This window comes from Petaurus breviceps, unplaced genomic scaffold, assembly GCF_028583685.1.
Source record: "Petaurus breviceps papuanus isolate PSGF00001 unplaced genomic scaffold, PetGlider_PUasm1.0 90434, whole genome shotgun sequence".
Classification (NCBI taxonomy): domain Eukaryota; kingdom Metazoa; phylum Chordata; class Mammalia; order Diprotodontia; family Petauridae; genus Petaurus; species Petaurus breviceps.
The window spans coordinates 1317085-1341865 of record NW_027187251.1 but is presented as its reverse complement, the minus strand read 5'-3'; the positions used below and the strand labels follow the sequence as shown (position 1 = coordinate 1341865).

The 24781-nt window shown below is 37.6% G+C and overlaps 2 protein-coding genes across 3 annotated transcripts in view; one reads left to right on the top strand and one right to left on the bottom strand.

Annotated features, from left to right (window-relative positions):
• Positions 1 to 23904, bottom strand: part of INTS7 (integrator complex subunit 7) — a 69320-nt gene extending 45416 nt beyond the window's left edge. The window contains exons 1-9 of the mRNA XM_069108760.1: positions 23611 to 23904; positions 18888 to 19017; positions 16910 to 17056; positions 13464 to 13601; positions 11744 to 11790; positions 10381 to 10580; positions 7555 to 7677; positions 5004 to 5121; positions 1860 to 1994 (exon numbers count right to left, since the gene is read on the bottom strand). Of these exons, the coding sequence (XP_068964861.1) occupies positions 1860 to 1994; positions 5004 to 5121; positions 7555 to 7677; positions 10381 to 10580; positions 11744 to 11790; positions 13464 to 13601; positions 16910 to 17056; positions 18888 to 19017; positions 23611 to 23704 (1132 nt within the window). The 5' untranslated portion in view covers positions 23705 to 23904. The remainder of the gene's footprint in view (positions 1 to 1859; positions 1995 to 5003; positions 5122 to 7554; positions 7678 to 10380; positions 10581 to 11743; positions 11791 to 13463; positions 13602 to 16909; positions 17057 to 18887; positions 19018 to 23610) is intronic.
• A 131-nt stretch (positions 23905 to 24035) lies between these two features.
• Positions 24036 to 24781, top strand: part of DTL (denticleless E3 ubiquitin protein ligase homolog) — a 46203-nt gene continuing 45457 nt past the window's right edge. For both annotated transcript variants that reach the window (XM_069108759.1, XM_069108758.1), the window contains exon 1: positions 24036 to 24242. In XM_069108759.1, the coding sequence (XP_068964860.1) occupies positions 24098 to 24242 (145 nt within the window). In that variant the 5' untranslated portion in view covers positions 24036 to 24097. The remainder of the gene's footprint in view (positions 24243 to 24781) is intronic.

Sequence of the window (24781 nt, the reverse complement as noted above, 5' to 3'; positions counted from 1 at the left end):
ATATGCTTTATTCACTCTATGCTATAGTGCAAATAATGCTTACTGAAAAAGTAGAATTAAACCAACCAGTAAGTAGGTTTGATTATACAAATCAGAGCAACATACAAATCTACAGAGAATAGAAGGACAATGGAAACAAATGCTTCTAAGCAGATGTGTTCCAGGCAGAATTACTAAAGACTAAGAGGGACTATGTATTTATAATTTCTTAACAAAAGACCAAAGTTAGCATTCAATACAACTGGATATTCTGATACTCACTTATTGCCTTTGAAAACTCAGTGCCACGCAGAGTATAGTAGTAAAAATAGTGGATTCGGAACTAGAAAAAATAGATTAAAATTCCAGTTCTAGTCCCTACTCCTTGGGTGACCTTAGGAAACTTTCTTAAACTTTGTGGTCTTCAAAATAAGGGGTTGGACTAGATAATCTCCAAGGTCTCTCCAGAGAACCAATGGATACCTTACATATGAGTTGAATGTATAATAAATATTACTTGTTGATAATGGAATGCATATACAAATCTTTTTAAAAACCTTATTGTTAATAAGTAGAGAAAACTTAGAAATGTTAAATAATACATTTTCTCCTAGCTAAAATAAATGAATTCAGTGTTTTGAAAGCTTCAGATAAAACAAGCATGCTAGGTTAATTCACATCTGTCTGCATGAGTTACCTTTTGTTATTTCAGCCTTTGAGTATGTTTAATGGGGACCTTGAAATGATTATACATATTTCCCCCAAAGTTTCCTGTGGTGAATGCTAGTGGAAGAATCTAGGACTGGTGGTTAGCTCCAGAGAAGATACCTATCAGGAAGTTAATACAGTGTCCCTACTTGCAAGAATATAGGTATCAGAAGAAAAGGAGAAGTAAGAAATGGAAATATCCCCCAACCTTTCAAATCCTAGTCTCACTGCCCATACTGTAAGAATCTGCATCACTGGAGCAGCTAGGTGGTGCAGTGAATAGAGAGCACTGGCCCTGGAGTCAGGAGGACCTGAATTCAAATCCGGCCTCAGACACTTAACACTTACTAGCCATGTAACCTTGGGCAAGTCACTTAACCCCAACTGCCTTGCCTTCCCCCCTCCAAAAACAAAAAAGAAAAAAAAAAAGAATCTGCATCATTCTTACTGTGTTCAGTAAACTTTAAGAAATATTTATATAACACCACTGGTAAAGTGAAAACCAACAGAGCTATCAGGGTGTGGAGTAAGCACTGCTGGACTTAGGACCTGAAGTCAGGAAGACCTAGGTTTAAATCCCCCTGTGATACTTACTAGCTTTGTGACCTTGGCTGACAAGTCACAACCTCACAGATTTCGGATTTGAAAGGTCAGGTTGAAAAGTCAAGACTAGAGAGGGTCCCAATCACCTCTAAATTTACCAATTAAATCCTATGACAGAAGAAACTACTTAAGTGGGAGGAAGTTAGCAAACAACAACAAAAAAACCCCTAAACCAAACTCAGGTAAGTGTGTAAGTATCCCCCCAAATTGCTTAACATTACCTTTTTCGGGGGTGGCCAGGTAGCACAGGGCGTAAGAACACCGGCCCCAGAGTTGGGATGACCTGGGATCGAATCCGGGCTCAGATACTTAGCACCACACCCAGAAATAACTGGCCATGTAACCTTGAGCAAGTTACTTAACCCCAATTGCTTAAAAAAAAAAAAAAAAAGAAAAAGAAAAAGCTTCTGGGGCAGCCAGGTAGCACAGCGAGTAAGAGCACCAGCTCCAGTGTCGGGACGACCTGGGGATTGAATCCGGGCTCTGACACTTAGCATCCACCCAGAAACACCTGGCCGTGTAACCTTGAGCAAGTTATTTAACCCCGATTGCTTTAAAAAAAAAATTACCTTTTTCTTGACAAGAAGCAGTTATATTAGTTAGGACCCGCACTCCATGAACTGCTATACCGCGATTATTATGGTAACAGCATTCTTGTGCCAATCTGACTAAATCAGATGACCTAGGTGAAGTAATTGTATTTCCTAAATGAATAGAGGAAAAAAGTCAAATAGTACAACATGTAATTTGTCAGTAACTCCTAAATATGTAATTCACAAGTAACTCCCTAATAGGATTATATATCCTTTTTTCCATTCCTACTGGTATCATATCATTTCTTCTCTCTTTGTCAGGAAGGCAAGAATGGCTATGTAAAAGTATTTTTAAAATGATTTCATATTCTAAGTTTATCCTCAGCTTGCCTTTAAAAACAAATCTAAGAAGAACTAATGTAAATACCAAGCAACAGAACTGAATATATTATAGGAATCAAGATTCCACATTTTCAGGATTGACTGTATTAAAATACATAATGCTACAAGCCTAATACTGGAAAAAAAGATCAACAGTCATATCTAGTTCTGCTCTCAAAACTATCTGCATATGTACTTTATGCTTAGAGAAGAGTAATTCATAAAGACTTGATCAAGACTGCACGCCTGGTGAGCAGACAAGTGAGAACTAGGACTTCAAAACACTTTTCTCTTCATGCACAACACCTCCCTTAAAGTCTGGGCCATAAGCTACAGTATTTCTTTTGACATATGAAGGTTGATGGTGGAATAACTGTACTGTGTAGATTTAGTTTTGGGTCTAGATTCTCAATCAAAGGGTAACAAGGGGGGTCAAACTCCAAAGGAAGACCAGAAAGGAGAGATGGGTGTAATGTCTTAAAATGACCCCTTCTTTGAGAGTCACAACTGTATGCCCTCGTCCCTCTTGCAGAGGACCTTGTCCCCTATTATATATAATTATAAGTCTTTGGAAATAACGCCCTTGTTATGCTTAAGAGTGTATCGGTAACATTACTTTACTATTACTTAAGTATTAACACCACCTTAGTAGTATTTAATAACACATTTATATTTCAAGTAACAAAATTATCTTGACAAGATGATATTAATTTCTAGTGGAATCACCAACCATGCTTACTTAGAGAGAAGTATGGTACAGTGGAAAGAGAACTAGATTTAAGAGTCAAAGACTTGGGTTTTGAGTTCTAGCTCAGATGCCTAGTAGGAGTATAAGGAGCAGTAAGTCACAATCTCTCTGGGCTTCAATTTTACCATTTGTAAAATGGTGGTACTTCTACCCCTAGCATTTATATAGCACCTATCAAGTCTCAAGCACCATGTTAAGTGCTTTATAATTATTATCTCATTTGAACCATATAACAACTGCCTCTGGGAGACAGGTGTTGTTATTATTCTCTCCATTTTAAAGATGAGAAAACTGAGGCAGACCAAGGTTTAGTAATCTGCCCAGGGTGACATAGCTAGGAAATGTCTGAGGTGGGATTTGAACTCGGGCCTTCTTAATTTCCGGTCCACAAATCCATCCACTGTGATACCTACCTGCCTACCTCACTTCACAGAGTTGCTGGAAGGAAAATACTTTTAAGCTGCCAAGTGATACACAGTAGAAATCATTATTGTTGAGAAATACTTTTTAATCATCTATTATATACACACAGTAGCCCAGCTGGACAGTAGATTGCTCTCTTATCTATACCATTCTCTCCACCCTCCACCCACCCCATGAAAGTGTGAGTCAGAAAGACAGCATATCAAAGGGGACATATTAAGTGAATCAGCCTAGTTTGGTATTTTGTGCTTACATTAAGAGATGCCTTTCATTTCCGGTATTTGGGGGGTAAAAAAGAGCTGACTGATGACTTTCTTGCTGAATATGGCCATCATAACATAGTTTCATTACTAGACTTAAGGTGTGACTTATCTAGAGCATTGGGTACACTAATTTATATTCAAATAGAAATAAAAAATATTCAGCAAAGCCAAATGTGAATGATTCTGGGTGTTAGCCATACCATTACTCCTTTCCCTTTGAATGGATAATAAAATACAATTACTAAATAAAAGTGCATTTTATTTATATGACTATACATGACACATGAAGTCCAGCAGATGCCACAGCACCTATGACCAAATATTCAACCCAAATTTTACAATAAGGTTTTGTAAACACCTCATAAAAGAAAAAGAAAAAATTCAGACTTCTTCTTTGGTACAAATCGAGGGCCAAAAAATTTTACACAGATTTTCCAGATCTCAGGGGCACCATCCCCCTAGCCCCGCCCCGTGATGTGGAAGGGATAACTGTACTTAAACTGCATGGTATTGTAAAATGAGCTCCGAGTTTAAAATCAGAGAACCCAGGCTCACCTCCTGATTCTGCCATTTACTCCCTGTGTGACCTTGGGAAAGTTATTTTACTTCTTAGGGTCCAGTTTCTTCATCTATAAAATGTGGTGATTGGGATAATCTTCTAGCTATAAATCATATGATATATAGAATCAAATGAAAGAAACATCAAACCAGAGGTGTATTTGATTATTTCACACTTGACAATCCAGTTTTACTTTCTCTGGGATATTTTTAAAAAGAAAATTGTCTTACTTATGAGTCAAAATCTTGTCTATTGCAGCTCTTTGCAACAGAGTTGTTTAATCAGATGACTTAATTGGTTATAAAAGCAAAACCAAAGCGAAATATCCCACAAATCTTGCTGGACAAAAAATTCAGTATAAGAGCCTTATTGGTAAGCAAACTATTACTTTTTGGATACAATTTAACATGTATCTTTGCACTGTGACAGAAATGGGACTTAATCAATTTTGTTGGTTATGCCTCTAAAAGTGCAATGTTCATCCATTTGAGGGTCAGGTTAAATATAAAATCACTATCATTTTAAAAAGCACTCATAAAAGTACTGTTCTACCCATATAGAAATTTTTTTTAATAAATCAAAAGAGAGCAATGCTCTTGAACTGTGATCCACTTCCATCAAAAATAAGTTGTCAATTATCAGTAACTGATGGCCTATTTAGTAACTATAATGAAAGTTGGAATGCCATGAAAATACTTTAGGATCTTTCAGGATTTGAATACTTTTTTTTATAAGCTCAAGATAATTAAACATACAACCTAATTTTGTGAAGTAATAACGTGCAGAAGACTTCTCATCCTTTTTACCTGGAGCAAGGCTGAAGTAATGCTTGATCGCTATAGTTCCTGACAATGTGGACAGGACAGAGAGCATTCCTAGTTTCAAACTGTCATAAGGAGTCTGGAGGGCACATTCACAGAGTATCTGAAATTCAAAATTGACATAAAGAAAAGGATTAAATCATTCCCCACTATCATTCTGATATATTCCATTTAGTTTAATTTTTCTAGATGCTAAAAAAAATTAAGTACCAATTATGCCATTTAATATGGGGGGAAATCAGAATTGCTTTGGTTACCTTTAAGAAAGACCTTTTTGAAAAATTGTGATGAACCAAATACTGTCTCTTCACCTCTTTTCTCATCATAGCTAGCCCTTATATAATGTCTACTATGTGCCAGGCACTATATTAAGCACTTTATACAAATACAATCTTATTTGATGTTCGCAATCACCCTGGGAATTATAATTCAAGTGTTATCATTATCTCCATGTTATAGTTAAGTGACTTACCTAAGGTCACACACCTAGCAAAAGTTTGAGTCTGAATTTGAACTCAGGTCTTTCTGACTCCCAGCCATTGTATCCCTAGCTACCTGCATTTATGGATTAGTATTATTTTGTTTATGTGTCATATCTAATGGATTCTAAACTCCATGCAAGTTCTGTGTCTTGTCTGCATCTTTCCTAACAATGAATACAGAGCTCTGCACATAAGAGACATTTAAATGCTCAATGAGTTGAAATGACTCTTGTAAGACGTGATATATTCCAAAACATACTATCTTGTCAATAGGTCATAATAAATTCAGGGAGGCAAGTATTTATTTATTTATTTTTTAAGCAATCGGGGTTAAGTTACACGGCCAGTTATTTCTGGGTGTGGTGCTAAGTATCTGAGCCCTGATTTGATCCCCAGGTCATCCCGACACTGGAGCTGGTGCTCTTACTCGCTGTGCTACCAGGCCGCCCCAGCGGCAAGTATTTATTAAACACCTACTAGGCATGTACAAGCATTCTTACCTTCAAGAGGCAATAAGATATATGCAGAAGATAAAATCGTTTCCATCAAGTCTTCCCTCTTCCTAACTTTCCTATTACTGTAGAGAGCAGTAGCATATTCCCATATTCCTAGGCACACATCTTAGACATCATCCAAGACTCTTCACTCTCTTTTACCCTTCATAACCAGTCTGTTGCCAAGAACTATCAATTCTACATTCTTGTTATTTGCACTCCTCCCTTCCTCCCCACCCCCCCCCCCCAGCTTCTCTGACATTGTTACCACCCTGGTTCGGACTTTATCATCTTGTTACTACTCTATTTCAGTAGCCGCCTCCTTGCCTTAAGTCTCTCCCACTACAATCCATCTTCCATTAGGCTGTCAAAATGATCTTACTAAAGTACAAACCTGATCAGATCAACCTCCCACCCCTGCCCTAAGGTGAGTAAATTCCACTGGCTCCTTATCATCACCAAAATCAAACAGAAATTTTTCTGATTCCTTTTCTGCCTTTCCAGTCTTCTTACTTTCTCCCTCAACTCCCTATCTACTCCATGATTCAGTAACACTGGCCTCTTTGCAGTTCCTCACAAAAGACACTTTATTTTCTGACTATGACATTTTCACTGGCTGTCTTCCATATCTGAAACTCTCCTTCCTCATCTCAGCTCTTAGCTTCCTTCAAGATCCCAGCCAACATCCTTCTTTGTTTCTTTCTTTTCTTTTCTTGCTTTTTGGAGGGCAATTGGGGTTAAGTGAATTGTCACACTAGTTTTTGTGTTAAGTGTCTGAGGCCACATTTGAACTCAGGTCCTCCTAACTCCAGGGCCAGTGCTCTATTCACTGGGCCACCTAGCTCCTCCCCCCAATCAGTTTTTATCTTTTATGTGTGTTCACTGCATTTTTAAGCCTTTGAAACTGCTTTAGGCTTTTTTAGGACAGCCTAGAAGTATAAGGATGAAAATTTTGTTCATGAAATATAAAGTCAATTCCCTCATGATTTGAGGAAAACAACTAAGTAATTATATTTGCTTAATTAAATTTCATACATTTTTTTATGGTGAATATACAGTTTTCAACAGAGTAAATAGTTCTACAATCTGTTAAAATATAAAAAGCAAGCAAGAAAGAATATATGAAGAGGTTAAGATAAGATAGAGACTAGGACGGAGGGGGTGTTGGCGGTCAGTATTAGAGATGCGGTACTGTAAAACCAATTACTTTTTAGATCTTGAATCCTTGCCATGAATTCACAAATGAGGATATACCTTAATACTTACAAAAAGAATCTGATTTAGGTCTACTAAATTTCTATTATACTTACATATAATATATTATAATACATAGTATTAATTATTATTAATATTATATATTCTATCTAATTATATACATAATTAGATAATATACTATCAATTTCTATCACAAATGTAATTATTCACTTAGAACACTGATCACTAAGACTGTATTACTCGAAAAAGAGAGAACAAAATTGTGACCCTGACTACATTTTAAATCAAATTTAAAACATCATACAGTTTTTCTAAGAAAAATAGTGATGCTTAAGGTATACATACCTGAATGTTCTCTTTGCTCCATGTATGTGGTGTTTTATTTGCAAGTAACTTCAAGTCCTCAATAGCAAGTCTCTTTACTGCTTTCCTGGGATCATTCTTCAAGTATTGTAATAGGAGTTGAATCTATAAAGCAAGAAAGTTATCATTCATAAACAATATAACACAAATTAGGATTTAAAATTTGATTTGGGAACTGATGGAATAATTTATAAATGACCAAGACATCTTTTAACAAAACATTTTGTACGTTTTCACGTTCAAGGCAACAGAGATTTCATTAACTTATAAACACAGATATATCTTAGAGATATTGTGGGTTTGATTCTAGACCACCATGATAAAGCAAATATCACAATAAAGCAAGTCATATGAATTGTTTGGTTTCCCATTGCATATAACAGTTATGTTTATACTATACTGTAGTCTATTAAGTGTATAATAGTATTATGTCTAAAAAAACCAATGTAAATACCTTAATAAACAATACTTTACTGCTAAGAAATGCTAACTATCATCTGAGCCTTCGGCAAGCTGTAATCTTTTTGCTGGTAGAGGGTCTTGTCTCATTGTTGATGGCTGCTAACTGCTCATTGTGGGTGGTTGCCGAAGGTTGAGGTGGCTGCAGCAATTTCTTAAAATAAGACAACAATGAAGTTTGCCATCAGCTCACTCTTCCCTTTGATTTGAGCACTTAGAAGTCACTGTAGGGTTATTAACTGGGTAATGTCAATATTATTGTGTCTCAGGGAATTGGGAGGCCCAAGGAGAGAGACAAGGGAACAGCCAATTGGTAGAGCAGACCGAACACACACAACATGTATCAATTAAATTCACTAACTTACATGGGTGGGGTTTTTGGCATCCCCAAACAATTACAATAGTAACTTCAAAGATCACTGATCACAGATCATCATGACAGATAAAATAACAATTAAAAAGTCTAAAATATTGCAAGAATTACCAAAATGTGACACAAAGACATGATAGGAGCACGTGCTACTGGAAAAATGGCATCAACAGATCTGCTTGATGCAAGGTTGCCACAAACCTTCAATTTGTAAAAAACACAGCATCTATGAAGCACAATAAAGCAAAGTCCAATAAAAGGAGGCATGCCTTTAGTTCTAATGTTCTAAAAGTTCATTTGTTTAATATAGAAATCTAAACATAAGTTCCCACAGAAGCTTCACTATAAATGGTAGTTAACTTTCACAGTTATGCAAAAACATCTACCTAACATATCTTTGCTCTGAAACATAAACACAATTTTGCTATGCTACTGATTAATCAAAAGTATAATAAAATTGAACACAACAGTTTTTTTTAAATTTCTGAATGTTAGTAAATGAGTAAAAGTAGCTTTAATTAGAGGAAGATGAGGAAGTAAATGGAGACCCATAGAATTTAAAGCAGATTTCTGAGCATTTTTAAGAGCTCTAGAAATTAATAGCATAATTACTGTGGAATGGAATGTCCCCTTCCAAGTAGAAATCTGGAGGCTAAATTTTTCTTTGAAAGTGAAGATAATGAGAAACAACTTAAACTTTCTAGTAAATGACAATCAGTTTTTATCTTTTTTTTTTCTTTTTGCAGGGGAGAAGGCAGGGCAATTGGGGTTGACTTGCTCAAGGTCACAGGGCTAGTAAATGTTAAGTGTCTGAGGCCAGATTTAAACTTAGGTCCAACTCCAGGGCCAGTGCTCTATTCACTGTGCCACCTAGTCCCTCCCACCCCCCTCAAATGTGTTTCTGATGAGATTGGGGTGCTTTCTAAATCTTAGCAAGGGACTTAAGGTGACACTAAAAAAGGAAGTTACTAGCTTAATATGTAATTAATACAGAAAAACCTAAGTTTGAAATCGTAATATCTGTTATTAAGTACTACCTGAAATTATAGAAGTTTTAATGACTGATAAGGAAAAGCAGCAAAAAATTAATAGTAATAATTTACTAATATTCATGGAAACACTTTTCCCATATCAGTCACAACTACAAATGTTTTCTGGCTCATAAATGGAACAAAAAAAGAGGTAAAACATGAAAACTGAGGAGGCAGAGAAATTTCTATAAAATAGCAGGCAAAACTTTGAAAACAGAAAAGAAGGAAAAAATTGGTTAAAACAGATGAGCATGTATATGAGAAACATAACTGAGCTATGATACTCAAAAAATAAAGAAAAAGGCAAGAGGAAGGTATTTGTACACTCAAGGAGGAAGAAAAGATGGGAAGAACTAACAGTGGGTCAGAGCCCACTAACTCCGACCTGATCCATGGCCCCAGACACCTATTTGGAGGAAATAGCAGGATAGGAAAATGCCTTGGTAGTGGATAAATACAAAGGCAATATTCTAATTGGCCATATGTAGGTAAAGGCCTATAAAATACACTTGCAGTTTGGATAGTCCTATCTCTACTAATATCTGTACAGCCCCCCAATTATGGTCTACAAACTAAATAAAAATTGTCAATTTTATTCAAATCTTTTAACTTCCCTATAATAGACATAGAACAACTGTTTAAGATTAAAGGTCCTGAAAATGCAAAGGAGAAATATACTATCTTTCAGGAAGGCTTTATTATAGTCACTAGAGAAATAAAAATGTTTCAAATATTAAGGATTTACAAATATTGATACACCAACCACAATGAACTAAGAGCAAATATATAAAGATTTAACTACCATCTACCGGAGAATGAAGCTTTTAAAAAGAGTCCTCAAAACTGAAATGCCTATTTTTATGTTATTTATGAGGTGTGTGAACAATAAATTTATTAGCTTAAAGTGCCTGAAGAAATGACTTGTTTAATAAAGAAAATTAAAATTACCTGCTTTGGCGTATCAACTAAAGATGAAGCAGCAAGCAAGGTAAAAGTGTGCAGTGTAACAATTACCATCTTGGTGGAGGGATAGGATGTGACCAGCTGTTGTAGGAGCTGGCGAGCACTGGAAGCCAGGGTTGCATCATGATGCATATGTTGCAATATGGGGATCAATTTCAGTTTCAAGTCTACCGGTGTGGCTAAACCTAGATGCAAAAAGAAATATCACAGCTTCCAAACCAAAATTATTGCTTGTTCCAAGTAATTTACACACCACTGAACAGTCAAACAAACATAGGAAATAAGGGTGTAAAAAATGTCACCCCAGACTATAAGGCTTTAAAAAGGGAAAAAAATTAATAAACAACAAACATAGAAAGAAAAGACTTTTGTTCTATATCCCCTTCTAAGTCTAGTCAATGTAACCTATGGTCCTATTTACCTTTCTTCTTTCTTAAAAAAAAAAAGCTTTTATTGACATTTTCTGTTTCTTATCTCACCTTAGCATCTCATATATCCCTCTCCTTCCTTGTCCCCAAGAGCTGTGCCATATGAAAAATAGTATTTTTTGAGAGGAAAAGTCAGTACAGCTGACTGATACACTGAAAAATTCCAAAAACATGTTCAATGGGAGACACTTGTGGATCCCTCCATCCCCTCTGCTCCATTCCTCCCCTTCCCAGCAAAGGGATAGATTGGGAGTGTCTTCTCCTTTCTCTTCATTCAAGTCCTACTTGATATTTATAATTTTGCTTCATTTATTTTTATTTTTTTCAGTGTTGTTTCCATTTACATTGTTACAGTCACTGTGTGAAATGTTTTCTTGGCTCTGCTTACTCCACTCAGCATCAGCACATACAAATCTTTCCATGCTTATCTATACGCATCACAGCAAATTCACGTCTTGAATGATTAAACCTACATAAAGTGCTATATAAATGCTATTATTATCTGCTATCTCACACTTGCTCTGAGGTATCTGCTCACAGGTAGACAGAACCGTCAGCACTATTTGAATCATTTTTTCCTCTCCATCTTTTTTCAGTCAAGTACATGCAAATGTTTGATACATCTACATTATATAATGGTTTTACTTATTTGCAAAATGAGCCCAAGCCCTTAGGTAATGACGAGAAGTGTTTGTCTGACAACATTTTCCTTTATTTTTTTTCCTTTTTATTTCTGTAAAAGATGGAAACTTCTTATAAATAAATTCTTCCTTTGTGATAACTTTTATATAATAAAAAATCCTATTTTTAAATGTTATTTAATAATTAATACTCCAATTAATATCCTAATTAACTCAATAGTACATAAAGTAAATATAAAAAAGAACTCACTATGTTACTACTAAATTAAGCTTACGCACCTTGAATCATTTCACTGATTTTGTTACAGATTCCTGCAGCAAAATCTCTGTGGAAAGAGGAAATAGATGTTTAAAGACACCTTCAGTTAAATTCACTGAAGTTTTCAAAGGACTGAAAAGAAATGACTTCACAGATCACCCAAAACAACTGCTGATCTCTAAGACAGAAACCCCCCAAAGCTAACTTTAATAAATTTTATAGGACAGTATATGTAAGAGTTTTCAATCCCATAAAATGTGGCCTAGCATCACAGAATTGGAAGGGAGCTAACAAATCATCTAGTCAAACCCTTTCATTTAATAGATGAGAAAACGAAAGCTTGGAGAGACTATATGATTTGCCCTTGGTCATCTAAACAACAAGCAGCTGGGAGAGGATTCAAACAAAGGTTCTTTAATTCCAAATTCAGTGTTACTATGCCACACTATCTCTTAGTTATAGTTTTTTTAATGAAATGACCTTATTTCCTTCCTCCCTTAGAACTTCCACTCTCACTAGGTCAATTTACTTCAACATTCATCAAGTATCTGCACTGTGAAAGCCAGAGTTACAGGTAATGGAGATTAAAAAAAAGTCCCTGTCTCCAAGAAGCTTACAGTCTAACAGGGATAATAAGACATGTAACAAATGACTACAACACAAGTTAGACTATAATAAATCTGAAGAGGTTTAAGGGAAAGGGCTTAGTATCACCTCAGATGTTCAATAAGACTCGGTCAGCCTTGGTTTCACAATCTCTAAATGGGATAACAGCAGTTCCCCCACAAGGTTATTATGAAGAACAAATGAAATAATACATGTAAAGCACTTTGCAAACTTTAAAGCACTTTCTAAGTAATTAATTCTGTCAGAATTTGAGGCTTCCTCAGTAAAATTTTTAAAAAAGTATAAATCTAAACGATTAGCTTCTTAACATTATTTTTATAAACCACATAATTAAGTGCTGGATTTATTTTAATACAGTCTTAGTTTTTAGTGGTAATAACAATTTTTTTCCTCACACAATTTCACTCTTCCTTACTTCAAACAAAAGACTTATAAATGTTGGCCAGTCAAGTAGTCCTGAAACTCTAACAGCTCAATAAGAACAGATAATAAAGGTGAAAAGTGTTGAAAATCTACTTAATAAAAATAAATGAAAATTTGATTTACCCCACTTCATGTTTTAGCAAGTTGCTTTAACAAATCTTCAGAAAGGTACTGTTTTTGAAAGCAGTCAACACTGGCGTTAATATTTCTTTTTAAAAGTAAGAAATAATTGCTATTTGATCAAAGAGAAAGCTCAGTATTTTTTTTGATGGGGGAAGTGATATTTATAGAAATTATGTACAAAATACAAAGCATCAATAAAATTTATTTTAAAATAAAGTAAAATGGAAGGAATAAAGGGTTGATGTGCACTGAAGAGAGGTTATCTCTTCAGTGAAACAACTATGATTCCTTCATGGAGTCTTTCTTCCTCTCTTTGTATGTCTACTGCATACTTTCACAACACAGAGTTTGGTACTGAATTTTTCTTCTATTTCATCATGTATTATTATACATCTACTCTCCTCAACTGGACCAAATACTCCATCAGCGAGAGACCATGTTTCATAGTTCTTTTGTATTCCGAAGAGCAAGGCAACACAATGGGCATTTACAAGGCACTTGACAAACACTGAATGATCGCTCAATGAAATATACTTGGGAATCTAGACATTAAAAGTATGCACTTACTTGGACTGTGCAGAGAAATTAGCAGCAGCAAACACAGCAGCTTCAACTTCCACATTATCATGTGAATCGAGGCTCTGACGAATACTATGATGGGCATTCTTCCTCTCAGGAATGATGGACGCCAAACTTCCCAACATCCTACAGCAATCCCAAGAAGGAGTCAAGGAAAATTCAGAGTAAAAAAAAAAAAAAAGGCAAGGTAACCTTTATTTATTAAAAAAAAATTTTTTTTGTTTTTTTTTGGGGGGGAAGGCAGGGCAATTGGGGTTAAGTGACTTGGCCAAGGTCACACCGCTAGTAAGTGTTAAGTATCTGAGGTCAGATTTGAACTCAGGTCTTCCTGACTCCAGGGCCAGTACTCTATTCACTGTGCCACCTAGCCATCCCCTAAGCTTTATTAATAAAAATTAGAATAGATGAGTATTGGGGCAGCCAGGTAGCACAGCTAGTAAGAGCACCAGCCCCAGAATCGGGATGACCTGGGATCGAATCCGGGCTCAGATACTTAGCACCACACCCAGAAATAACTGGCTGTGTAACCTTGAGCAAGTTACTTAACCCTATTGCTTAAAAAAAAAAATAGATGAGTATTTTTATAGACCAAAGCTAGAAAAAAATATAAATTTTGAATGTTATGAAAATGATGCTGGGAAATTAAAATATTTCTACAACATGCCTTGAAGTGTTACTTTATCTGATATACAGTAGGAAAAAGAAAACTTTTGAAAGATCTCAGGAGTCAATTGTATTAAATACATTTTTAAAATACTGAAAATAAAGATGTAATATATTCCCCCATCACAGACCCCTAAGAATGTCTATAATAGGGAGACAATGAAGCTTCTTTATTGACACAATTTCATTCCTTTCCATGATGCATTCTTTACTTTGTACAGGACTTCGTCTCTTCATCCTGGAAGATCAAATGAAGCTCTTTTCATTTCTGGACTACTTCTTACACTGAAAGTATTCTCCAACCCTGCAGTCTCTCCCTTTGATTTGCTGGTTCCTCCTAGAACCTGCACTTTAAGGAAAAGACTCACACCAACCAAGAATTCATTACTCTCTAGACTGTACTCTGGACTCTCCACTTCGTCAAATGTTGTCTACTAAGCCACAGTGGACACTTCACTCTGGAAACTCACTCCAGTCTTGGACTACTTTTCCTTGTAAGCTTCTTGAAGGAAAGGATTGTTTTTCTTTCTGCTTGTACATGTATTCCCAGCACTTAGTATAGCGCCTGGCATATAATAAACACTTGACATTGCTTGTTGATTTAACTTGTTTAGCAGACAAGTGACAGGATGGGTGCTGTAGGCTAATCAATCTGGCATCTTTATAAAGGATTGGTTGGAAAGGGGAGAGTCTGGGATACAGGAAGACCAATTAGAAGGCTACTGAAAAAATCCAAGTGAAAGGTGATGAAGGCATGAATCAAGGTGGCTGTGATAAGAATGGAAAAAAGATGTACAACATGTTGAATCTATAAAGATTAGCAACTGACTGGATATGAAGAAAGGGAATAGTGATAAAATAAAAAGTCGATGATGATTTTTAGTTTTTGAAGTCAGGTGACTGAAGAATGAGTGAATGAAAAAGCTCTTTATAATAAATATTAAGTGCTTCTTAAAAGCACATAGTGGTGGTACCCTTGACTGAAAGAGAAAACTTAGGAAGAGAAATGGGTTTAGGGGAAAGAAGAAGAGTTCAGTTTGGACATGCTGAGCTTGAGAAGTCTACAGGATATAGAGATATGTCCAGCAGGTACTTAAAGATTCAAGAATATAGCTCAGGAAGAAGATAAGAACTGGATAAGTAGATGATAAGTAGATGTTAAATCTATGAGAGCTGATGAAATCAGCAGAGAGTATAAAAGGGGAAAAAAGAGGGAGTGGGATGTATATGATAATTCTCTTCTTTTTCCCAATATAGCTAAAGAACCTTCCTGGTTGTCTATAGTTTGTCTTAAAGACTTGTTCTAACCTTTAGTTCTCCTAACAATATTCTGACAAGAAAGCACTATGCTTTTGCACATGTCCTCTGTGACTGTCCACCTTTGCTATTATCCTTTGTATATTTTTTTTAGATTTCTGAGTTAGATAGTTGAGTCCTCCATGCATCGTGTCTCTTCAGCCATTTTCTGCTTTTCCTCTTTGGAACTGTAAATCTCTCCTATCACCTAAACAGTGCATTGTTGAATAAATCAATGAAAAAAAATTAATTAGGTAAAAATGTGGAAGTAGGAAAGGCCTGCAGGGAACAAAGACCATGACGTAAAGTTTCTCAGAATCATTTGAAAAAATATGATCTGCTATTTTAAAAAGTAAACCTCTCTACCCCCACCATTATATAAAAATATTCTTTATATCTTCAAAATGACCTAAAATTTGAAAATTTTGCAGAAAACTGGGTCCAGAAACAGATCCACTGGACAAGTGTACAGAGGAAGGCTACTAGAAAGGTGAAGGGTCTAGAAACTGTTATACAGGAATGACTGAGATGAACTGGGGCTGAGTGATCTAAAGAGAGGAGATGGGGGAACCCATTAGATATTAAGATATGTGAAGGGCCTGTCAGGTAGAAGAGGAATTAGGGTCAAAGTCACAGGAAGATAGACATAGAGTGAACATACACTAGAACTTTTTATCTCTCAGAGCCTTCAAAAACAGAGCAGCCTACCTCATAAGGATAGGAAGCACCCCTTCACTAAAAAAGATGTGAGCAGAAGCTGGATGATCATTGCCATATTGTAGAATAGGTTTCTGCTCTGCAAAGAAAGGAATGTTTCTCTCTAATGTCCCATCTAATTCTTAAGCAGCTATGATTTTATTTCACGTGTGTTTACAATTTTGCTTCATTTCAACAGTGGTTTTAGATCATTTACAAGCTAAAGACCTATCAACTAAGTTTTACCTTTTAAAGCAATCTGTCTCTAACTTTATCATCAAAGGAAGTGCATTACAAGTCAATATTGGAGCACAGATACCAAGTGTCTTTTTTAATGGATCAAAGGTCAGATCTACATAGCAACCTGAAATAGTAATTACAAGTTTAGGGAACCATGCAGCTTTAAATGAAAAGACTGGGCCTTCAGAAAACAGTTTAGATATTACTTCTTGTTATTCAGTAATGAACCAATAATAGATTCATCTTACCAGAACACCTATATTAAATATGTGTGTATGTGCATGCGCACGCACACACACACACACACACACACACACAATTTATGCTACTATTTAGATAAAAATTATACCACAGGATACAAAGCCTAACGTATTAGAAGCTGTACATTATTAGTTTGTTTTCCTCATTATTTGAGTTTTAATCTCAAACACAAATCCCTAAAACCAACAAAGAAATTATATTCTAGTTTCCTTGTTTTAAACAGACACACAGAATTTAATCTTGTGAATGATGTTAGACACAAAGTTAAACTACCATACCGGAGAGTAATAGCTCTTGCCACAGGGTCATTACTATGAATCACTGAGAAAATCCTCTTCACAAACTCATCCACATTCAGAATCTTCTCCAAATGCTTTTCACTTTGTTGAGTAACTTTAAGCACACAAAGCCTAAGGAAGTTGTTTCTAAAAAGAGAAAAAAATATTTAAAATTTTGTTTGCTTAAAATAGTAATAATAAGGATCAACACAATCTCTCATTCTCCATTTTTAATCCATTGTTTTGACTCATCATTAAAGGAAAGTGAGTAGGAAGTACTAATAGTGACACACTTATTTTCTTTGTAGCATGAATTTTCTTATGAATTTGACTAGCTAAAGCCAATAAGCTACACCAAATCAGGAAAAAGGCTTTATTACACTGAGTGCGTCATCCTCCACCAGCAATTGATGGGGAACCTATCATTCACAATTCAGCAAGCAATATTTATAGATACATGAAACAAACAAAACAGCAAGACGGCTATTCATCAAAACATGGGTGGCCATACAAAGAAAAATAGAATATGTATTAAAGGAAAATATGTATCATTTGTTGCAGTAAATAGATAAAGGAGTTTATTTTCTTAATATAGCTAGTTTCACTAAATCAAAGAGAAGTCTCCATCAGACCAGACAAGAAAGGACATTACAAGGACCATGGAATCCCCCACTTTTGGCTACTAAGTCGTTTTGTACTGATAAGAGGAGGAGAGAAAACACTGAAGGACACCAATCACTGCAGCTGGTGTTGTAGTTCATCAGGGGTCATGAATACAGCAAAAATGGCTGATATAGAACAAGATGGAGTTCTCCCTCCAAATTCACTTTCTTTTTTTTTTTTTTTAAAGCAATTGAGGTTAAGTAACTTGCTCAAGGTTACACGGCCAGTTATTTCTGGGTGTGGTGCTAAGTATCTGAGCCCGGATTTGATCCCCATGTCATTCCGACACTGGGACCGGTGCTCTTACTCGCTGTGCTACCTGGCCACCCCGCAAATTCACTTTCAATACCTTTCTAAGCCATGGAGGAAGAAGAGTTGTGCCAGTTAGTGTCCTTCCCAAAATGTAACTGATATATATGGTATATATATGTATGTATATCTCAAGAATGCCCAAAGGGCTATAAATACTTTCATATCCTTTGACCCAGCAATACCACTCCTAGGGTTATATCCCAAAGAGATCACAGAAGTGGGAGGAAGACCCATATGTACAAAAATGTTTATAGCAGCTCTTTTTGTGGTGGCAAAGAATTGGAAATTAAGGGGGTGCCCATCAATTGGGGAATGGCTGAACAAGTTGTGGTATATGCATGTTATGCAATACTATTGTGCTATAAGAAACGAGGAGCAGACGGTCTTCATATTTACCTGGAGAGGCTTATACGAACTGATGCTGAATGAGAAGAGCAGAACCAGGAGAAATTTGTACACAATTACAGACACAATGTATGTGTGATGACCAGCTTTGATAGATTGGACTCTTCTCAGCAATGCAGTGATATAAGTCAATCCCAAAAGACTCAAGATAGAGAGAAATATGTGTATCCAGAGAAAGAACTAGAAAGAACTGAGTTTATATCCAGGTGGAAGCAAAATACCTGATCTTTTTCCTTTTCTTGTTTGGTTTTATGTTCTCTTTACCATTTTTCATTCCATCTGATACAGTCCATCTTTATAACCTGACTAATGTATAAGGTCAAAGTATTTACAGATCCTATACTTGACTATATGCTGCCATGGGGAGGAGTGGAAGGAGGGGGACAAAATGTGAAACTCAAGGAATTGTGGAATTGAATCCTGTAAACTAAAAGGAAACAAACAAATTAATTTAAAAAAGAAGAAAAACAAAAAGTCAATCAGATAATAGAGACTAAAGCAAGAGAAGAAAGACAGAGAAAAAGAGGCCGCAGTCTCAAACCAAAACAAATAATTTTAGAACACTGACACTTTAAGAAAGTGCATATATTAGACTTACCCAACTCTGAATACATCAGCCAGCTTTAGGAATGCAGAGTTGATGAGAATAGGGAATGGATACTTTTGAAAGAGTCTAGGAAAACGGACAACTGCTTCACACTGCTCTCCAAGTTTTCCAGATCTCAACCCTATTAAAAGCAACAACAGGGAAGGTATATACTTTGCAATGCCAAAAATATTTTCCAATTTGGGGCCCCAAATGGTTTGTGCATTATTAAATGTACATTAAGATATTAATAGCTATAGCAATATATTAATAACTTGTTCTGTAAAGCAGTGGTTTTAAATCACCATGAATATTTAAATAGAAAAAAATTCTTAAATTTTCTTGAAAAATCTGTGTATGAGAACTATTTGGAAACATCCATTCATCAACAGATGAAGACAGTAAAATAAGATGGAAACAATAAATTAAGTTTTTAAGAATGGTTTCCTACTGTATTTTCATCAATGCCTTATTCAATTGCTTCCTCTTTTAAAGCTACTCAATATCACTGGATAAAGAATAGACTCCTGTTACTCTGATCAATCATTATGTAATCTATAAACCTTGATCAGGACCATTACATGTGCTGTTTACTCGTGTACCAAACATCACATTTATATGATCCTTTAAGATTTGTAAAGTGCTTTCCTCATAAGGATCCCATGAGTTGTGGAATACTCTAGAAAGATAACTGTTCCCATTTTATAGATGAGGAAATTAAGACTGGTTGAGGGGAAATGACTTGCTCTGTAATAACGGAACTATTTAGAAATCTTATCAGTTGTTTCTTTTTAAATAATAGCCAGAACTACAAAATAAACTTAGGGAACACAGGAATTATTACCCAATTTACAGCCTGCCTACACTGTTAGTAATTCATATACTTAAGACCTCATTCCCCATAAAAATAGCATTATAAATGTTAGCAAGGTTCCCAACATTTATGAAGTCCACAATAACTTCTTTCCCCAATAATAAATCTGAAATTTTCTCCCAAAGCATCATAATAAATGGTGGTTAGGTCAGGTATTTCTCCCCCTGCCCCTTCATTCCCAGACAAAACTTAAAAGAAGTGATGTGAAAAAAGGTCATATACAGGGGTGGGGGTGATCCACTTGGATACATAATACTTGTATGACCTTGAAAAAACACAACCTTTCTGGAAATAAGTTTTCATATCTGTAAACAAGAGGGTTGTAATATGATCTCTAAGGGTGCTTCCAGCTTCAAGTCTATGATCCTAAAATGGATGGGTGGGATGAGTGGTGAAAACTGAGACCAGAGATTCTGAGAAAGGTAAAGATCTCCTTTGTTCAGTAAAATTTGGATTCAGTCAAAAGGCTGCACTTAAGGATCTAGAAGGCTTGATGTGCCCTCAAGGCCGAAGGTTCCCTACCCCTAAGATGGGCAGTACTAGAACTTGGAAACAAAAGTAAACAGGGCTCTTCCTTCACTAACCCAATGATGCTCCATAGGGTCAAAACTGGCTAGGGAGGGGGTAGGAGGGAAGGTAGCATAAGGAGTGTTATGCTAGCAGCCAGTTGGGGATCTGCCCATACCTTCTTCTAACTACCAAATCAAGCTAGAATGACAATGAACGGACTAGGAAGGAGGGCAAAAGGCAAAGGAAACAAGGGCTAAAGAGGTGGAGATACAAGAAGCCCCATCTGCACCTCAAGGTTCCCTGTTTTTATCTCTCCTTTACAACTGACCTTGACCCAGTACTGGTGAGAAACCAAGAACAGTGATAGGTGAAATCCTAATAAGAGTTGTTGGTAGGGCATCAAGTGAAAAGGGGAAGGTACAGGGGAGGAAAATTCCTAAGAGCATGGGGGAGACAAGTTCCTGCAGCCATTTGTTACAGATTTTCCCCATACACAGAATACCTTCCTTTCTTAACTATGCCTCTCAGAATTCCTAGTTTCCTTAAACGTTGAACTCAAGCACTACTCCTACCACAATCTTTCCTTGTTCCCCTCCCCACCCTCCAATTAGGACCTCTTCAGTTCAGTTAATTACCTCCAACTTAACTATGTTTTTATATATTTATGTGATAAATATATAATATAATAATAATATTATAATAAATAATAAATAAATATATTTATATATTTTCAACTGAATGTAGGTTCCTTGAGGACTGTAATGGCTTCATTTTTGTCCTTCATATTCCTGATGCCAGCAAAGTGCCTGGCACATAATGAATGCCCACTGGCTGACAGATGCTGAACTCAGGCATGTTAAGGGATGTAAACGGAGTTTCTCAAAGCTTGATATCTTTTAACAATAACAGCCAACATTTATGCAGCGCTTTACACACATTACCTCATTTGAGCCTTACAATAGTGTGGGAGAGATTTTACAAATAAGGAAACTGAGGCTGGGAGAGGCTAAATAACTAATTTAAGATCACACTTGGCTAAAAAGGATCTGAGGCAGAATTCAAACCCAGGTCTTTTTAACTGCAAGCCAGTCATCTATCCACTCATCAGGCCACACTACCTCCTAAATGCTATAGCAGATTTTAATGAAATATAAACCAATTTTAAGTTGTTATAAAGTAAATAGAAAATTATAAAATTTCAATGATTTGTAATAGTATATGAAGTCTTATTTTATTGGAATAAATGGCCCAGATCATTGAATAACCTTTAAAATAGGGAAGCATTTTATGATCTTTTCAATTTTTCAAAAGAGCTGGTACAATACCTAGGTTAAATTAATGATTTACTCAAAATCATATTACCTTTAAAATATACTAGTTTAAAAAAAGGTTGGCTACTATACAAAAAAAAAAGCTTCATTTCCTTCATCTCTGGTATAAAGGTCCCTACTAGCTCTAACATTCTTTGAACATATTAGTGTGCAGATTATCTAATAAAGAATTAAAATCCATTTCAGGGAACAATAGTATAGGGCTGAAACTGGGAGAAAACAATCCATAAAATTATGGACTTCCTTTTCAGTTCCCTCTTATGTTTTGTCTTCCCCCATTACATTGTAAGCTCTTAGAGGACAAGGATTGTCTTTTTTTGTTATTTATATTCCCAATGCTTAGCACAGTGCCTGTAACATAGCAGGTCCTTAATAAATGTTTACTTACTGTTGACTAATGCACCTCCACTGCCTTTCTTCTCTTACACCTTAATCCCTCCCTCCTAACTCTGCAATCCAGTATTCCTCACAGGAGACAGTCCATCACCAGACTCCCTATTCCATGGCTCTCTCCTATACATGGAACTCTTTCCCTCTTCAACTCTGCCTTTCTCACCTTCTGCAAGAAGCATTCCCTTGTGATCCTTAATCTCAGTGCTTTCCTTCAGATATTATTTCCAATTTATCCCGCAGGTCCCTTGCTTATACACACACAGTTATCTTTCCCCATAAAGTCCTTGAGCCCAGAGAACTGGTCTTATTTTTTCCTCAGTCTGGCACAGTGCCTGGCATTTAACGTGACTTGACCTGGAGAGAAAGGTTGTAGTCAGACTGTGGAGGGCTTTAAGTGCCAAAAAGAAAGAATTTTTTTTACTTTATCCTTGAGGCAAAAGGGAGCCACAGGAGCTTTTTGAGATACAGGCCTAGCAGTGTTCAATCAAAGGATCCGCACTCTTATAGCCCTTTGGGCACAGCCCCAAATGCTCTGTAGAACAGCTCACAACTCCACCAACAGTGCATTAGTATTCCAATTTTCCCATGTGCTCTACATTTATCTTTTTCCTATTTAGTCATATTAGCCAATTAGAGTTGTTTTAATTTTTATTTTTATAATCAATAGTGACTTAAAGCATTTTTTCACATGACTATAGTTAGTTTTGATTTCTTCATCTTAAAACTGCTTGCTCATATCCTTTGACAAACTTGTCAAACAGGGAACGACTTGTATTCTAAAAAATTTGACCACTGAATCTTCTTGAGTTGGGCAACAGAAACAGCTGAGACACTTCGGACTTCTGGAAATAAAAACCATCTGCTCTACTCTGCTGTCCCAGTGAGTTAAAGGCAACAATAAAAGACCCTCCTCGGTATTCAATACAAATCCAAGTCCAGAAGGTCCATGAATCGCCGGGAGGGGGCGCAATGGATACCGCACTGGGCCTAGAGTCAGGAAGACCCGAGTTCAAATGCAAACTGAGACACCCACTAGCTGTGACCCTGGGGCCAATCACTTAACCTGCTTGTCATAATCCACTGGAGAAAGAAATGGCAAACCACTCCAGCAGCTCTGCCAAGAAAACCCCAAATGAGGTCACTAAGAGTCGGACACGACAGAACAATAAAATGCTAGGTTAAGTACTTTGGTGGGACCCTTGGTTCAAAAGGCACCCACTCAGAAATAATCATAAGATTTTTATAAGCCAGTTGGACTTTGGGGGGAATTAAAGGTTTCACAGCAGGTGAGTGTCTGGCGCGTGAATCCAGGGCTCCAAATGCCCATTACTTCACGAGTTTCCTCCGGCCCCGCGCACTTTCGCCTTCCCCCTCCCAGTCCTCAAGCTCGAGGATGCGGGCACTCAAAAGTTCATCTCCCAGAGGGCATTCCTCCCACGACCCACAGAAAGCGTGGACTAAACTATGCCGCTTCCGAGGGAAAGGACTGCCCCACTTCGAAGGTTACCGCGCATGCGCCACTAGGGCGGTCTCGAGGCCTCGACCAGCTGGTGGCGCCATTTCTCCCCGTCCATTTCCCTACACCCCCCCCCCCCATTTTGACGCGAACGGTTAGCTCCCGTGATACCTTTATCCAGTTCCATGAGGGCTGAGTTCGCATCCAGTTCCTGTTCGCCATAGCCGGCGTCTGCCAAGAAAGACTTGGTAGAATTCGACGCCATAGCGCTCTAACAGGGACCAAACCAGCCTATTCAGAATTGGAAACTCCGCAGCAGCGCAACCATCTCCCCCCAATTTGTTCTCGCGTGTTTTCTTCCACACCCCCCCCCCCAACTCCGGCTCTCCTCCCGCTAATACCGCGCATGCGGCCTAGGTGCTCCGCCGTTCAGCTTTTCGTCTTCCCCCGGCGCAGGCGCAAGCGCAGCCAATAGCCAATCGCCCTGGGGCTTCCTCAGTGGGGGGAGGGGGAGCGGGTAAAAAAGAGGCGGGGATCTCGAGGTAGGCGTGGCTTGAGTCTTAGCGATAAACAGCGGGAGCCAATCAGATGGCGTTACGTCAGTTTGGCGCGGAGTTTGTTGGCCCGACCCGGCGGTGGCGGGAGTTAGCCGGCATAAATGGGCTGGGGACGGTGGAGAGGGCGCGCGGGCTGTACAGTTTGGAGTGCCTGTGGATCTGTTTTGTTCGCTGCACGTTTCCCGCCGCCCCAAATGCTGTTCCATTCGCTCCTCCGCCAGCCCCGCCTGGGCACTGTTGGGAATGGTAAGTAACGGTTCTAACGGCCGCTCTCAGGTCCGCGTCACAAAGTCTCGGGCTGCCTCGCTCTCCCTCAGTCCCTTCCCTCCCCTCCGTTATCCGGACAATCTGGATGACCCCCACCCCCGCCCCCCAGCTTTCGGCGCTACTGGAGCTTCCCAAGGGACAGGGAGGGCATGTGGTGACCCTTCCCCCTCCGCCCACCCAGGGTGGATGGGCGTCTTTGGCCCCTCCGGGAACTTGAGGAAGCGTGACATTTTGGAGCTCGCTTCGAAAATAGGGGTAAATGGCTCCTCATTTGGGGAGGGTGCGAGGGAGGGGGATGTCCTAGGTGGTCGCTTGAGATCTCTTTTAACTCTGAGTCTAATTAACGACCTAGGTTGTAAATACTGTAAAGCACTTAGTAACTGAAAGTGCTAGAAGGATGCTGGCCGTTGCTGTTACTATCATTCCTCCTTGGTTTTCTTATCCAGGCTTCCGTGCAGGCCTCGGCTCAAATCCCACCTGCAGGGGCCTGTCCCAGTCCTGCACTCTCCCCCCCCCCC